Source organism: Cinclus cinclus, chromosome 3 (genome assembly GCF_963662255.1).
Source record: "Cinclus cinclus chromosome 3, bCinCin1.1, whole genome shotgun sequence".
Lineage (NCBI taxonomy): Eukaryota > Metazoa > Chordata > Aves > Passeriformes > Cinclidae > Cinclus > Cinclus cinclus.
The window spans coordinates 45,081,891-45,099,420 of NC_085048.1; the positions used below are offsets into that span (position 1 = coordinate 45,081,891).

Sequence of the window (17,530 nt, forward strand, 5' to 3'; positions counted from 1 at the left end):
TTCAAAAGGGATCATGATTTTAACAGGAAGGTCACAGAAGACTGGCAAGGCCTTTCCTCATCCTTAGGAGAGAGCAGCTGCTGCTTCCATCAACAGCAAAATAGAGCATGCCGAAGAAGCTGACCTGTTTTCCCCGTGAGGGAGAAGGGAGCTCGGTGACAGAGTGCCCTGTGGTGGGGACAGATCAGGGGCACTGCCAGCAGCACACACAGCACCTTCTGTCCCCAGCTGTGTGTGAGGAAGGGAAGGGAAGGGAAGGGAAGGGAAGGGAAGGGAAGGGAAGGGAAGGGAAGGGAAGGGAAGGGAAGGGAAGGGAAGGGAAGGGAAGGGAAGGGAAGGGAAGGGAAGGGAAGGGAAGGGAAGGGAAGGGAAGGGAAGGGAAGGGAAGGGAAGGGAAGGGAAGGGAAGGGAAGGGAAGGGAAGGGAAGGGAAGGGAAGGGCTCGCTGGCACTGCTCTCCCCCGGCAGCAGGGCAGCGACGCTGACCCGGACACGGCACAGCACAGCGGGGAGCAGTGTCCCTTGGCTGCTCCCTGCTCCCAGGGTTCACAGAGGGTCACAGTGCACAGAGCCCTGCACTCAGAATAGACACGGGATGAAGCATCACACCGTGCATCACCCGGCAGCACAGCGAGCACCGAGTGGCACAAAAGCTGCTTTGTCTGCTCCAGCACAGCTCCAGTGGCCACCTGTAGCTGACCCGGCCTGAAAACTGCAGGTACTCCAGCTCCCACAGCAACCACAAGAAAGAGCTGTAAACACATGCAAGTTAAGGTCCAGCTTCCCTTTTCTCTGTTCCCCCTCTCTTTCAAAGGAAGATAACTGAGCTCTGCAGCTCAGGAAAAAACGAAGGACCACCTGTATGAATCCTAAAGCTCCTACATACACTTTAGGATGCACCTGAAATGGCATTTATACTGTATTGCAACAAGACTCTTTAAACCTCTGCTGCTAAGTTTCTGAAATCCTATTTATTTATGTTATCCCAGCTTGAGTGCCTGCCTGCAGTGTTTGTAACTGACTTAGTTTAATCTAAGCAGATTTAGCACTAATAACTAGAGCTCACTAATGCATATTGCAATTATGTATCACACTGGGAAATCCTGTCCCCCAAGCAAAAACATTGCTGCCTCCCAGTAGTGGAAGCAACTAATACTAATCTAAAAAGATCCCCAGATGTTCCAGACACTGCTCGTTCCCATTCACAAATAACCTCTTCTATAGCATTCAAGGAGGAAAAGCCTAAGCAGCATGTTTTATTCAAGTTTTAATGCTAGATGGATTTAATTCAGGATTCCCAGTAACATTCCCACTGAACTTTCACATTTGTCCTCCATCCATCCTCTCCGCAGAGAATGCTCTTCATTGGAAGCAGCTGCTCCCCATTTGCTCTTTATGCAACATATGAGATGACAAAAATGTTTGAAGGGGATTTTTGCCTTAGAACAAAATTACTTTTCTGTCTGTCATAAACTAAAGGAAATGAGTCTGAGGGAAAGAATTATGCAGTAACAAGCTCCAAAGGCTGCAGAAATAAACTGGTGGATTTAAGAGTGCTTCTCCATAACCTCAAGTATTTCCCTTTTATTTTTTAGCTGTTTCATGTGATGCATCCTGGTTGGTTACCTACTGCATGTGTGTATCTGATGATTGATGGGAGTGCCGACCTCAATTTCAATCTCTGCTAAGCCCTAGTGTTCCATCACTGCAGAAAATCTGGCGCTCATGCTCCCTGGACCATACACAGAACAGTACCACATATAAAACACTGGTACACACACACACTAGCTCAGATTTGCTCAAAACCACCAGCAAAATATCTCAGTACTGGTCAGCTTTGTGTTTAATTTGCACTTCCTAGCACAGATTAAACCAACTCTGTGTTGTGCCTACTGGACAATTCAACAAAAATACCGTTCTCAACTCACACATGATCTTTAACAACAGGGAAAAAGGACATCAACACAGGAGTTCAGGTCTAATATTAATGATCATGCAGCTTGAAAGGCAAGGTCTAGGTTAATTCCACTGAACTTTGAGTACTTTCCCAAATCTAAAATCAGCAGCCACCTTGTCCCAGACTTCCACTATAATCAAAGGAAAGCTATACCTAGCTCCAGAATGCTATTTAGCTTAGCTGATTTTCCACCTGAATGTGCTTGCCTCTCCCTACTGACTACTAGAAGGGCCCTCAGGCAATAACTCAGTACTACAGTCAGACAGTCTGGTACTGAGCATGGGGGTAACACAGCATCTCTCCTAACTTTTATAGGTTTATGAAAAGCTGAGAAGAAAAAAAATCCCGTAAGCCTCTATCTTGCATTAATTCCAGGTAAGTATAATTTGAAATGCATTGCAGAGAACACTCAAAAAATAAGAAACAACAGTAGCCAAGAGAAATCTTCTCTCTGTATATGTGATTTGCCTCTAAGGGGCATGTCTTTGTTCTACCACAGAGCAGGGTGGCTGAACAAAACCTGAGACCACCTCCCTCTTAGAAAATCTGGATCTTTACAGCTCAAATAAACTCAATCAAAATATAAACCCACCCAAATTTACCAAGACCACTCCCTTTGACTAGGGGGCACACTGCCTCCCTGCCACACTCACTGCAGGTGTTACCTGCCATGCAGTAATGGCTGAGAAATGCCACCCCAGCGTGGCTCCTTGCTATCCACCTTTTGTAAACCTACAGCAGCAAAAATCACAGGAATAAACTGCACTGGTTCAAGCAAGACAAAGCCTTTCAATACACCTCTAACCTAAAGCTGCCTCCCAGGACAGCAAGTACAGTTTTACTAAGCAGCTCTACGAGATGATCTGTGTGAAATGAGCTCCAGATGCCAGCGACTGCTCTCCTACTGCACCTGTGTGCTGATGGCCTGATGCACTCTCTGAGGACTGACCTCCCCCACCCTCCCGGGAAACAGAATGTTTTATTAGCAGAGAAACAGGCTGCATGTGTGGTTTTGCTACTTCTGAAAGCATTTGTTCTGTGAAGAATGAAAACTTCACTCTCAAGTGCTGTAAACATCATAAACACTGCAAACATTTAAAAGTAAAGCCACAGCTGCCTTTATCACTTTGGCACATGTCACCCCTGAAGTGTTCACCCAGAGGTAGTTAATGGAGTTTCATAAAGAATGCTGCTGAAATCCCTGGCAGATATGCAAGTCATCTCTGTTCCAGGAAGATGCTGCAGGCTTCTCAGCTTCTCTTTTTGATCTCCATCTTCCTCTATATGAACTACCACTCAGAACTCACCACCAAGCAATTTGTTTTCATACCAATATTAGGAAGGCAAATAAAGACCCTCACGGAGAAAGGTTTTTTTCCCTAAAAATAAAGTTCACAGAAGCACATCAACACATGATAAAGAGACCTGAACAAAGTTTATATTTTAGAAGATAACCTTGCTGCAGCCTGTGTTGTATTTATAGGGCTTTTTGAAGCTACTCACCATGAAACTATTATCTTTTGAAAAGACCACTTACCCAAGTGAATAGAGTCGGCATTGCTTGCTTCTGATTCGATGGATGAGGCTAAACCTCTCATCAAGACAGACTGACCAGGGCTTTTTTGTGCTTTCGGAGTACCCTTTCAAGCTGTTCAGGTTCATGTGTTCACATGTAATCTGTTGAAATCAAAGGGCATTTCATTTTAAGAGAGAACTTTTAATTTGTTTTTAATTTGCCTTCAGGGGGAGAAGTGGAAAAAAGAAAAATGTTCATCGGCTTCATCTAAGTCTTTCTGTCGATCAGATACACGGCTACAAAGATTTGATGATTTTTTTTTCCTTGTTTGTCTGTTCCGCTTGGTGAAATTTAAGGCTTACATAATTCCCCAGAGAGCAATGCAGTTTGAAAAGCAAATAATTAAGCATTAGTACTACACCCAAATTCATTTTTTTCCACAAGGAAAAGATGTTTCAGCATTCATTTAATTTTTTTTTTCTTTTCAAACCTTGGAGCGGATTCTGCATCCTGAATAATGTTAAAATCAAGACTGTAATTACAAAGTTGCAGTGTCTCTGCAACGTGTACCCTGCTCAGAGTGTCCTGGATCTCCGTTCCAGAAAGGATTTAACCATTACCCCAACACATGCCCTCTCCAACCACAAAGAGATTTAAGCAAGTGTGTGACTAAACAGAGGAATCATAGCATGTGTGTCTATGCTGAGCTGGCTTGGACATCTAGAGTCTAAAGCCAGGAGAAAAACCCTGCAAAAGAAGAGATGGAGCCTGCAGGGAGGAACGCCATAAGTCAAATCCCTTGTACAGACCAAGAAAGCAAAGACTGAAAAGCCACTGGTTTCATCAGAAACCTGGATGTGTCAAAAGTCACTGAGGGGTGAAGTCAGCTTCGCCAGCAGCTGAGCAGCAGCCTGTAACAGCCAAACCACAGTGACCAAGCCAGCAAAGCCATGGCCCTGTGAGTGACACCCTAAAGAGGAGCCCCTGCCTGCAGCACCAGCTCTGCCTGTCCACCCAGCAGCTCAGGCCAGCATTTCACCCTCAGGTCACCACATTCCACTACACCTTCTTCCTCCAAGTCCACTCTGGAAAAGCAGGTACAGAGCTGGAGTGTGCTGCACCCTTTCCAGAACACAGGAGCCAGAGCAGTGCAGTCAATGGAGAGCTGGTGCAATTCATACAGCTCTCACCATAGCAGTGACAAGGAGGCAGGGGGGAGCAGAATTGGAAGCACCAAAGCTGTGGCTAATTCTGCCCAGGAAAGGCTGCATTTCTCTGCACCAGCATCAGCATCAGCATCCACAGTTTGTTCTTGAAGGGCTTCTCAAGCCATGCAGCCCAGACATCAAAATCAGGGGTTGCAGGGCACAGGTTGCTACCACGCAGGTAAAAAAGCAAAGACTGAGAAGAGCTGCAGGAACAAAGCTGAGCCATCATGATGAAAAGTTGTTCTTTGGGACCAGTACCAGCCCCAGCTGCAGGAATGGGAGCTGACATTGTCAGAAAGGCAACAACTGAAATGGTGGAAAGGACAAAGACAGGTTAAATATCAGTCCTGCACAGACTGTTCTCATCTTGCTCCTTTCCTTCCTCTACAGCAGACTGCAGAGGCTTGGTTCTCAGACAAACTAAAAAGCACAGCTCTGGTCCCACCTGGAACCACAGAAATGAAACCATTTTACACAGAGGTGAGAGTAAAACCTGGAACCCAGCCTTTAATGTGGCAGGCACACTCCACCATGTACCTTATAATACGTAAATAAAACTCTCATTATTTAAGATGTGTATGCTCTGAAAGATCGTTACCTGGAGCTTTACATTCAAAGAGCTGCACACTGCATCACCACCTCCCTGCTCCTGCTTGGCTCATAATTCCCATGGAAAATTCATAAAAGCAAATACAGCATCTCTTCATACTGTTCCCAGGATTCACAAAGTTTTAAGCAATGATTTGCACTGCACCTCACTACCCATTTCCCTTTAGTCACATAACAATCAAGGAATAAATGGCACTGCAATAATAAGCACTAATTTAAGACACAGAAGAATAATGTACTCTCTACAGAAAACTAAGATTCTGCAGTGCTGCCACTTAATTGAGTCATGGCATTATGAGCAATTACAATAGTCAGAGTTTGAAGCAATTTTAACAGCTCTTGCTACTGAATAGCTCTTGCTATATTTAAAAAAAATCCCCCAAACAACAACAACAACAACAGCAACTAAAAATAATTAAAAAAATAAAACCCAAGCAAAAATCAAACCCTGAACCTGCCTTTAGCACCATCATCACTCTGTTGCATGGTTTTCTGATGCACTGAGCTCACATCTTGTTCAGGGCTTCTGATCACTACTATCATACAAAAAACAGCACAAGAAAGATGCTTCTCCTGATCATGAAATACCACCACTGAAAATGCTTTTTCTGGCCACACCTTGACCCTGCTGACATTGCTCCTTCCTGCTCCAGAAGTTTGAGCTGTTCTACGCTCATGGCATGGGGCTGAACTTAGGCACAGCAATTAGCAGACGCTCAGCAAACAAGGAAAATTATATCCCATGCTTATCTACATAAGCAGGATGCCATTTTCAGAAGTGCTCATACCAGTCATGGTGTTAATTCATCTTGTACCATCTGCCAGGTCAGGAACAGGGTTTCTCATTTTTTGTTTTCACTTATGCTTATTCCCCCAACCAGGGTCAGTTACTTCAGTAATGAAACTTCTTGCTGAGTGTGTCAAAAGCAATAAACTCTCTGTTAATTGATGTCCTTGTAGGCTTTGACCCAACTAGTGGAGTTTAGCAGCATCTGCCACTGTATATTAAGTCACTGAGATGAAGGATGTTTCCAAACTTAATATGTCTGCCACAGTCTAAACTTCTGTACAACAAAACAAGCAGTTCTACACACATCTCTTGCTGTCCCCACACATATCATCTTGCCTCCTGCCCTCTCAGTGCTGGCATGAGTAGCAGCAGAAATGTCATTTTATTTAGAATTTATCCAGGGGTACCCACAAGCTGGCAAATACATGGACACCCTGTTATCTTCTTTTTTAGAGGTGTTTCAAATTAATCTCAGCCTTGAAAGCACTGCAGTAACAAAGAATTTCATACGTGAATGACATTTCAGCGATGTTGGCAGCTGGGGCTTTTTGCTGTTCCTCAGTGTAAGTAATGATGCAGTCATCTCTGTATACAATTGCTGACAGACCTGGGTACCAAAAGCAGCTGCCCTGTTGGAATTCTGATCATCCAGCACCTTTTCCATTTTTCTATTGCACATGCAAATTCTCTTGTGCATAAGTGATGCCTCTGTTAAGACATGATGGTCCAATTTCCATGTGTTCTGAATGCTGGAAGTATCCATCAACACAATCTGGATTTGGAAATGCTATATTGTAAAAAGCACATAAACCCACCAATTTCTATGGCCATCATTTTTTTGTACAGAAAATATCAAGATTCTATTGGTATCATTGAAACAACTTGTCCAAGTTAGGGTCTGATGCCTTGTTCACATTTTACAGTGAACCTCAACTGCCTCCTTTTGAAGTCAAATGAGCCTGGTTATCATATTATTACTAAGAAGTGGAGTGGTTGAATACACTCTCTTGATACAGAGTGCTCTGTATTTTTCCATCTGAGAGGGAGAGAGGGGAGAGAGAGAAACACCGCATCTAGAATTTCAGTCATACCATACTTCTGTCAGGACACAAACCCATTTGGAAATAAATAACATGGAAATAATGCATTCTTTCTGACCTGTATTTTGACCTTTATATTCATGTTTACTATCAGTGCTAGGTTAAGCAACTTTAGAAATAAATCAGTTTCAAAAAAGTTTGGTGTGAGGTTAATTCCTTAGATACAAGGGAACAATCTGTGCCAGGCAGAGTGTTTTCTAAATGGAGACTGAAATAAAAAACCTACCTGAGAAGTGCTAATGTACTTTAGGAACCTTGAGGCCTCATAATTGAGGGAAGGGGTTGGACTTGCCCATGGTTGTAGTTCAATGTGCCATCTTGCAGTCTGTAAAACAAAGCAAAACAAAAAAAAACACCTTAAAGGCAGTGCAAACATAAATCACAAGGACTAATAAACCAAGGAGATTTAATTTCAAACTAAAAGTTTCCTGGGGGCTTGTCTACACATGAAAAACATTTCAGAATAAAGCAGGCTTTCAATTACAATGAAAAAACCAACTAACTATGATTTATAATGATCACCTTTGAAAGCAAATGCAGGTAATTGAGAAATAAAGTGCTCCTCATCCAGGATAACCCATTCTTTATTATTGTATGTTATCCAGGTTAAACCCAATGTGTTAGCCCATTTATTCTAGGACACCCAAGTAAGCTGTGAGAAATGCATGAAGAAAACAAAGATCTAAATAACCAAATCTGACAGCAAAACAACTGAAAACAGTGATAATCATTTTAATTTCCTGTCTGTCAGGTATCTCTGCTTGCATGTCCACTGAAACAAGAACTTGGATTGCAAACACTAATCACCAAAGGAAACCCCTGCAAGCAACCTGTTTTCTTTTTAAGATCTAGATATTTTTTTAAAACAAGCTTCCTGTGGGCTTTGAGAAAAGTCCTCTTCATCTCCCACGCTTGCCTGACAGATACACCAGAATTCTTTGTTTCCCTGAAAAAATATGTGTGGCTGCCTGTAGCCCTACCACTCCTCATTTACATAGCCCCAAGGAAGCAGCTTTGGTGGGTGCATTCTGTGCTCCCTCAGCTCTGAACCTCAGGGATCCTGTCAGCTTTTCCAGAAACACTTCCCACATAGAGTGGGACATAAAAGGTCTTTCAGACACGTGCTTGCAGAGCAACAGGGCTCTGTGCTCCCATCTGCGCCACCTTCTCCAAATTCTGCCCTCTGTCACGCCGGGAAGTTTAGACTTGTCATCTCTTGCCCTCAAGTAGATAAAAATACAAGCACGCTGTTAAGTTGTACTAAATCAAGATTGATTTCTCACGGCTTTTCATCTTCAGGTGCCATAACTTACTTCTACAGCTGGGCAGGTAGTATCAAGCTTCTCTTTAATCATCCTCAGTTAACTGAGTTTCCATAATGGACAGGATGGGATTTCTCCCTCAAAGGCTCATGCTGGCATTCAATAAAATTCAACCAGAAACCCAATTGGGATTCCCACAGGACTGTATGTCACACAAAGCCCTGGAAAACAGGTAGGAGATAGCAATTGGCTGGAGAGGATGGAGGAAGATCAATGAGGTGAGGCACTGAGCCCCCAGAGAGGACTGGTCTGTGGCACCAGGAGAAGAGCCAGCATGGTGACAGCAGGGATCCTCTGATGCCAGAGAGGAATGCAGGAAAGAGAAGGTAAAATTAGAAAAGGAAGGTTATTAAAGAGGACCACCAGACCAGATGGCGTTTGCCTTGAGCTGGTATCATGAATTGATATTTTTGCAGCCTAAGTAAACACAGTCTACAGTAAATGTCAGCCAGGAGGTCTGTATGAGGTTTATTGTTCCTTTAGGGGTTATTTTTCAGGTTGTTGTGGGCTTTGGGTTGGGGGTTTTTTTGTTACCTTTTTTTTTTTTTTTTTTTTACTGTAATGACATGCTGGAAAGAATATTGAGATTTTTTTTTTTCTTCCCCAGAAGCAGACAAAAGTAGAATTTCTCACCCTGAAACTTCCTGCCTGCAGCAAACTTGGACTCCTATACTCTGCACAGCATGAGCCTGGAAGCAAGCTAGCAAGCCAGCTCTGCAGCAGCATGTCCCCCTGACCTCTGCCTGCAGCAGGCAGCCTGCAAACAGTGAACAGCAGGAGGATAGGTGCACACCAGGGAGGGAAATGCGTGTAATCTTTCAGAATGAGTCACAGTTCACACGGCTGAATAACGTTTGCAATGACAGGAATGCTGCTGTTTCAACAGGCTTGAAAGCTGAAATGAAAATGAAGACTGACAACCATTTTCAGGGGAAAAATAAAAAGGAAAAAAAAAAAAACCCAAACAACAAAAAACAACCCAAACCAAAAAAAAACCACCCCACCAACCACCCAGATACCTACACATCTGTGACCAGTTATTCTGAAATCTACTTGTGTGAGAAGTAGCTCATTAAATAGAGGAATTGCAGGGTGGCCATTGTGGACTATTCAGCAAGAATTCCTTCTGCACAGAGTTGACAGGGAAGAAAAAAAATCTCTATAATGAACCACTTGAATGAGGTTCTTCCTCAGCAGAGTGCAATGTCCAAGAGCCACTGCAGCTTACACTTGGGTTCTCAAAATATTAAAGATGATAAACTGCCCTCCCACTGACTCCAGACTATTGATAAACACATGAAAATGAAATAAAAACCCCAGTGACTTACTAAAGCAGTTTCACTAAAAAATAGGGGGGGAAGGAAAATACAGAAAGAGATCAAGCTTTTGTATAGTTCTTTAAATTGAGGAGCACTACATAAATTTTGTGACAGAGATCAGACCCGAGGCTCCTGTTTAACGGGAATGCTTTTGAATAATAGCTTCTCAAACCTCACACTTGGTCCCTGGCTCCTTGGGAAGCAGCAGCCTACTTCCATTCACTAATGAACACACCAGAATGTCCTGTATTCCTAACACCTCCTAACACCCCTACAGGGTACCTCAGGAGCTGCCTTACCATAAGATTCACAGATGATGGGGATGAAAATCCAACACATCTCTCAGAGAGGGTGCACCCCCCTAGAGGGTAACTCACAAATGTCAGTGATGACTTTTGGGTACGTTCAGGAACACAAAATATCCTCCTGAAGGAGCTGTTCCATAGGCAAATTGATAGCCTTTGTTTATAGTTTTCCAGGTAATTTTCAGCCTGGTTCAGAGTGTTTCCGTGTAAGCCCTCTCAAATAAACTCAACAGATATTTTGTGAAAATCAGGTTTATCCCTGATAAAAAATAATACTTATTTGGGGAGTTTTCCCCTCTCATGACTTCACAATTTTGTTTACCCAGAGCGAACCTTGCTGTGGCATCATGATTTGGATTTTCCCACCTGTATTGTGGAAATCTCTAGAATGACTGAGAGCAGGTCCCTGTAGCTGCTGAACAAACAAGATGAGGAGCAGCTCCTTTCACAGAGGACTTCACAGCAAGAGGAGCAGAGGAGCTATTGCAGCCCAGATTATACAGCTCTGGGTATGAAATTCAGACAGACCTCCCAAGGCTGCCCAGGAGAAGCCAGGAAATGGGTTCAGACAATCTGCATTTTTGCCTATCACCATGGGTGTGCTCTGTCCCTAGGGTAAGGACTCATCCAACCAGACACCATGACTGCTCTTCCCAAACATCAACATACCCATATTCCACAATATAAAAAGATGACAATACCTGGAAAGTTACAATGCCACTTAAAAAAATCATACTTGATATTTTAAAGTATCCCTCTGTATATAGCTTTACTTATAGACACAATAACTGAAATTAGTATTGTAAGAAAAATCAATCTTCAGCAAGACTTTATCACAAGCACTGGTCAGACACTAACTTCAGCTTCTCTTGAAGGGTAATGGATATTCTGAAACTGCTGTTCAGAGTGGTGTCTAAATTTTCACCACATGAGATAACCACAGAGAAAAGAAAATCCTAAAGCAATGCTATTGCTGTGTTAGGAAAAGTAGGACGCATTGAAGGTCTTTTTTTTCTTCCAGGTACCTCACACTTAAGGATAAGGACTGATGTTTCCTTCAGACCAATCTGACAATAATCCTCAGAGACTTCTCTCTGGAGACCACATTTTCCTAGATTTTTTCTCCCCTCATAGCCATCTGTGATAGTCATTTGATAATCCTTTAATAAACTGGAGTATATATGTGATACACTTTTAAAGGACTGTCATTTAAAATCTGTCCTAAAAATCTGAAATCATAGGATAAAATTTATATCAAAATGTGCAAAGGGCTCACAAACCAGCAGGTCTAAAATTGTAGGTCTGCCAAATGTTTGGTTTTTCCAGCCTGAACTTACACACAAATCATTAAATTCTTTCCAGACCAATCCTAGTTTTAGTGCACTAATTCAAAAAGCCCAGCTCTTTCCTTCCCTTCTGCTTACATGTGAAAGGGAGCTAGTACGTTTTTTGTATTTCCATCTTTTTAAACTCAGTAGATGTTTTCTCCCCCTTTTAATCTCTTTCCATTTTATCAGCCAATTAAAATTCAGAAACATATTAGCCATTTTTGTAAACAAAAATTCAGGAATCCCATTGCCCTGCCAAGCAGTCAATTGAGTCCGAAGAAGAGACAAAGGACTTGTCAATATATACACAGATGTCTTAAGCAAATCCTCCAATTAAGTCATGTAACAATTAAATTTTTTACATCTGAGGCAGGACCAAATGTGAGTGGAAATTATTTGTGGCAATACATTCCATCAAGAACCATAAATATTTGCTAGCCATAGAAACAAATGACATACACATCTTCATCTCCAATTATTCCGTCTGCACCCTGTATACGACCACAGTCAGCAGAACAGAACCTGCTCATGGGTGAAATTTTGCAGAGGTTTTACCAATTTGAAAGGCAACACATGGGATTCAGGTTCAGATTGCATAATATCAGACATCTGCATGGCAAATTTATTAAGACTGCATTCCTGAAGGCTTGCCCTTGTGCAAACAGATTGTCCTCAGATACGATTTACAGAGCTTGGACGTAAATTGGTGGTCCCTCTCAAGCACCTGTGGCCTTAAGCACATTAGCTTGTTGTGGTCCTACTGTTGGGGGCTTTTCCCTCAATTCCAAAGTACCCTAAACAGTGAAAGCTGTGTGCTGCAGCCCACACAAGCCCTGGCTTTGCAGGACACGCCAACGCCTCGCAAGGGACACGCGACCAGCGCGGAACCTGCTAAAGGGAGTGGGAGGGCTGCTGAGGATGGAGGCAGACAAACCTGGCACACTGCTCCTCTTGCTGACAGCACAGAGCAGCTCCAGCAGCAAAGAATCCCTCGTGAACACCCACGTTTCATCTCAGAGGCAATTAGCTGGGTGACTCCCAGGGACAGCCAGGAGGGAAGAAATACTGGTGAATGCAGACAGCCATCAACGAAGCTCCCACAGTGGGTTGAGGAGCTAAGTTATTTGACAGGACAGACAAGGCAGGCAGGATCTTTCAGGGAATGATTCATCTCACTAGAGAGTAGATATAAAATATGTAAGGTGAGTCAAGCACTGGAAAAGTCCATGTCTCTTCATGATCTGCAAAGGAAGCCTGAAGGATGGGCTCAGGAACTCTTACACCACAGACCCTCAATAGAAGGGAAACCCCAGACCAGACATTCACGCACACCATGCTGCAGAGAAACATGCATTTTAGAGGGCTGAGCCTACCCTTTAGCTGTGAGCCTGAAGGTACATTTAGCTGCACTTCATTCTTCAGCAGGGTTGAATAATTCCAAATGTTTTATGTTTGGAGCAGTAGTATGTGGCACAAGTAAAAAAACTCCACCTCAAAGCAGAGGTATCAGTAGGAAAGAACAACTACACCTTCAACCTTGGCACAGACCTTCTTGAGAAAGGTCAATTCATACAGTCCCCTTTAGCTAAATGTAACCAGCACCACCAGGGCTCACAAGACACACTTGTAATAACGGGCTACCTTACATCATTAATTTAGGAGTAGCAGGGACACACACAGGGTCAGTAAGCTGCAATTTGAAACACAGGCTTACAAAGTGACTGACTCATATTTAAAGCTTTGAGTGAATTAATTTCCAACACAACTGGCTTTATAGATATTCCACCCCTATATGTCTGAATTGTTTCTTTCTTTTCTCTTTCATATTACTATTATTTTATTTTTTTTCTTTGCAGTTTGGCTTTCTTAAACATATGAGGTTTTTGCTTAAGAAACCATAGTGCAAAACTTGCTAATACACTCCTCTTCTGTATGTGTGTGCCTGTATCAAGAGAAAAGCAGTGGGCTCCCCGTGAGGCACCAGGCACTGAGGGAATTACAGGGAAAAGCAGCTGACACCTAGTCCTGCAGCCACCTAAACTGAGAATTTCTACTCCAACAGTGAAGCCTCTACACATTGGACAAAGTCCATGATGAACTGGGAAAAAATATTAATACAGGAAATCTATTTCTCCACATTTCTACTTTTCTGAGTTTATCTAAGACAGAGACATCTCTGACATTACTGCACACATGCACACAGCCTTCTCCATACCTTGTTGCTCTGTTCTCTGCATGCACCACATTGGTGCAGTGCAAAGAGCAGGCCACAAAGGGAGTCCCTCCCACAGGCAAACTCCAGAGTAAAAAATCTGCAGTGTGTTACAGAATCACAGAATGGTCAGGGTTGGAAAGCACCTTCAAATCTCATCAGGTATAACCCACTTCCATGGGGCACACATTCCATTAGGTCAGGTTGCCCAGAATAAACCCCCAGTACAGACCCTTGATGGACACCACTCAGTACTGCTCTGTCATTTAGATACTGAGCCACTGACTATAACCAACTCCTTATCCATCTATCAGTCCATCCATCAAATCAATACCTTTCCAATTCAGAGGCAGCCATGTTGGCTGTGCCTAAACAACTCCCTGTCCTCAGCATGCTTTAATGTGTCTTCCAGGAGGATCCACCCCATGATCTTATCCAAAGATTTGGTGTTGGAAAAATAGGCTGAGGAAAAACAGCTTTGTGTCAAGATAAGCAAGCAACATGTCATACATACAGTCTGGTTTCCCCATGCAGGAAGGCTGCTCAGGGAAGTAAATCCTGCCTATGGAAACCAGTCCCGTGATAAAAGTGCTTTCTGCATTAATGAGTGTGTGTCTTAAATTTAAATGGGTTTCCAACATGATTCATATATGGAGAATTCTATGTTTGTGTGTGTTTTATTTTATGGAGGAGGGAATGTCTAGGATGCACTTAAGTCTCCTCTAGCTCCTCACTCTCTGTGCATCATCTTTTTCAAGTCTCTGCAGCGCAGCACACATTTGTCTGCCTGGGAGCAGGATGTGAGTGCTGCAAGAGTCAACTCAGGAAACTCCAAACATCACCCAGAGGGCTCCACTTGAAGGTAGTTTATCAGCACTTGCTTCACAAGGCTGCAGTTTGCACCAGTAAGTAAAACTCCTATACTTAGCAGGGAAATGGAAAAAAGGCAAAGTTTCACATTGAAATGAAGAAAACTATTTTCTGACTTCAATTCTCATTAGAAAAGCTTTGACTCATTGCATGGTAATTGAAACCAAGAGTCTTCACTCTTGAAGAGCAAATCAGTCTGAACATGAATACATAACAACCCCTGAAAAAGGCAGCAATCACCAAGCATTTCACCTCTGCTTTCCTTCTGTTAATACTGATGTTTATTTTCTGCTCCTTTTGCTTCTCATTTCCCACACGCATAGAAATTACTGCTCTGGGGGGAACTGCTGCCCTTACCTGCAGGCAAGCTGCACTAGCAATCTCCATGAAAAACACCAACAACTTCAATGCCCTGGGAGGTTCTGCGTTTCACTTACAAAACCCACACTCAAGCTCTCTCCAACTATACTTTCAGGTTTGTGTGTTTTCCCCTAGGTAATTGTCTCATAAGACAAGCATGCACAGAAGAAAAGCATGCCCGCCATTGACTTCAAGTGACAGAATTTACATCACTTTAAGAATCAAGACATGGATTTGGTGAAATAAAGAGAAGCTTCCAAAATTAACATGAGGAAGTCAGATCTGTAGAGGAACTACATTAGGTGAACTAATGCTCCAATTAATTCAAATAGTAACCCTGAATTCCCCAGGAAAAGGTGTTGGGAACTCACTTGCCAGGTTTACATTAGCACTGTGGACAAGCCTGTAAATTCACCATCACTCAGAGTGCAGGTTTGGGACTTACAGGAAGCAGGGTTTCAGAACACTTGCCAAAATATTAATTTGTGGGTACTTATGAATTCAGAAAGCATTACATCTAATTCATAATTTACACAGCATAACTACCATTCCTCACTACCTCTGAGGAATAAATCCACTGCAGCCAAAGTATCTGGGGGCTGCAGGGTTGGAAAGGGCAGTGCTGCACTGGGGAACCTCTCCTCAGATATTCAAAGGTCACCAGAGACTAACAGCTCTGCCACTGGGAATCCCAGCAACATATGGGAGACACATTTATTAGAAGAGAGATTTATTTTACTCTAAGAGACATACAGCTTTGAGAATAGCCAAGTGAGATTTCTTTGCTGTGGTTCTAAAATAAAATAAATAAATTGGGCAGCAGCATTCCAGCACTATCCAGAGGCTGACAGCATGATAATATATCTAATGGAGATAAAACCAGGAGCCAGAACAGATTAAAATTTATGGAAGCAAATTCTCAAAACTGCTTAAGCAGCTCAATCAGCTGAATTCCTTCGAGTGCCCGTATGCCTTTGCCAACACTTAAGGATAACAGCCAGAAACAGAGCAACTACTGGTCACTGCTTGTCAAATTCAGTTTCTGCTAAGCAGAGGCAAGACCGTGGTTTCAGCCTGTATTCATAACTGCTTTAGTTGAAGTACTCCGGCTGAGAAATAGGGAGATGTCATAATCCATACAACAGGGTGGAAAAAGCTATTTACCTCTAAGTTGACTTCACTGCAATATTTAAACCACAGAATGCAACAAGCAGAATTCATCAGTAAATACTCAGCTAGCCAGATAAGCTGAGTTTATTTTGTGCAAGTTCCAGCATTCTGTGATTTACATATAGGGATGCCTCTGGCAGCCCATCCACTGACTTCAGAGCCTCTGCCTGAGGCTAAGAACTGGTGAAAAAGAAGGTGCTTTAGAGTAAAACCAGTGCTTTCAAACAAATAAGAGCATTTCACACTTGTGCAGTCTTCTCTCTCATCCAAGTGGAAGGCAAATGTCTAAACAGAAATGGTCTACTACAACTTCTAGACTAAAGGGAGATAGGAAGCACCAGAAAACCCCTTCCTCTTCATCTTCCCCTCCTGGATAAGTACCAGGACAACCCTCAGTGCCCAGGGAGCAGGAGAGGGCAGTATTTGTCACTACACGTCTATAATCTCATAAAGCAAGCAAATATCAACTCTTATCCATGGGTAAACCAAAAGGCTGAGTAACTTCTACAGGTATTTAGATTTCAGAGGGTAAAACCCTAAGGTAAGATAGACAGTATTTACAACAGGTACCGAGGGTACTGCTCCTTCAACCCACCATCAGTTCACTTGGCCGAATTGGGTAGCCAGGGAAGACTCAAAAAGCCAAACTTCACTTTTTTCTTCTTTAACTACTTATTTAATAAAAGCATTACATAATGGAGTTTCACAGAATGACACGTATTCTAGCTTTAAACACATTCCCTTTCTTTTTTAAAATATGGTTATGGATTAGTGCCCTTAGTCTAGAGCTATGTAAAAGTCTTCCAAATAAAATAAAACAGTGTGTTGGGCAAGTAGTTCCCTCTGTCTAGAAAGGGAACAACAGCTGGCATACAAATTGTTAGGATTTTAAGTACAAAATGGTACATTTATTTTCCAATCTATAGAGAAGAAAGTCAAGTTCATTTCAAACCACACAAATTTGAAATATCTTTTGTTCGAGAAAAATATAGAACAAAGCATCAGAATCCCATGGAGGATGGGCTTGGGCAAATATGTAACATCCCCTCTAATCAAGGATATTTTCCAATGTTTTATCACTAATTCTGAGCGTTATACAGATAAAGTACTGAAAAACTACATGGTTTGACCCTGAACTCATGATGCACCCAGAATTCCCACGGTTTTCATAATGAATAATAATTGCAAGATCAAACCATTAATCAAGACATTTAACGAAGAAGAAACACATCAGCTCAGCAGCAACCAATTGACATATAATTGCTTCTTGTTTAATTTTCTCAAAAGAGGGAAGGAAAAGGAACACAGTGTTGTTGCTTCACCCTATTCAGCATGAAACAGAGTTCATTTCTTTGAAAGTTTCAGTGCTGCAGAACAACCATGAGGAAATCCCAAAAAGAAACAGGGCACCAGTACTAAAAATTTTGTGGTTTTTTCAGACAGCTCCTACCCTGTGGTGCTTATC

At 42.5% G+C, this 17,530-nt stretch overlaps 1 protein-coding gene across 1 annotated transcript in view; it reads right to left on the reverse strand.

The window, feature by feature from the left end:
* METTL24 (methyltransferase like 24) overlaps positions 1 to 17,530 on the reverse strand; it is a 44,097-nt gene that overhangs the window by 17,165 nt on the left and 9,402 nt on the right. The window contains exons 2-3 of the mRNA XM_062488733.1: positions 7,406 to 7,504; positions 3,494 to 3,633 (exon numbers count right to left, since the gene is read on the reverse strand). Of these exons, the coding sequence (XP_062344717.1) occupies positions 3,494 to 3,633; positions 7,406 to 7,504 (239 nt within the window). The remainder of the gene's footprint in view (positions 1 to 3,493; positions 3,634 to 7,405; positions 7,505 to 17,530) is intronic.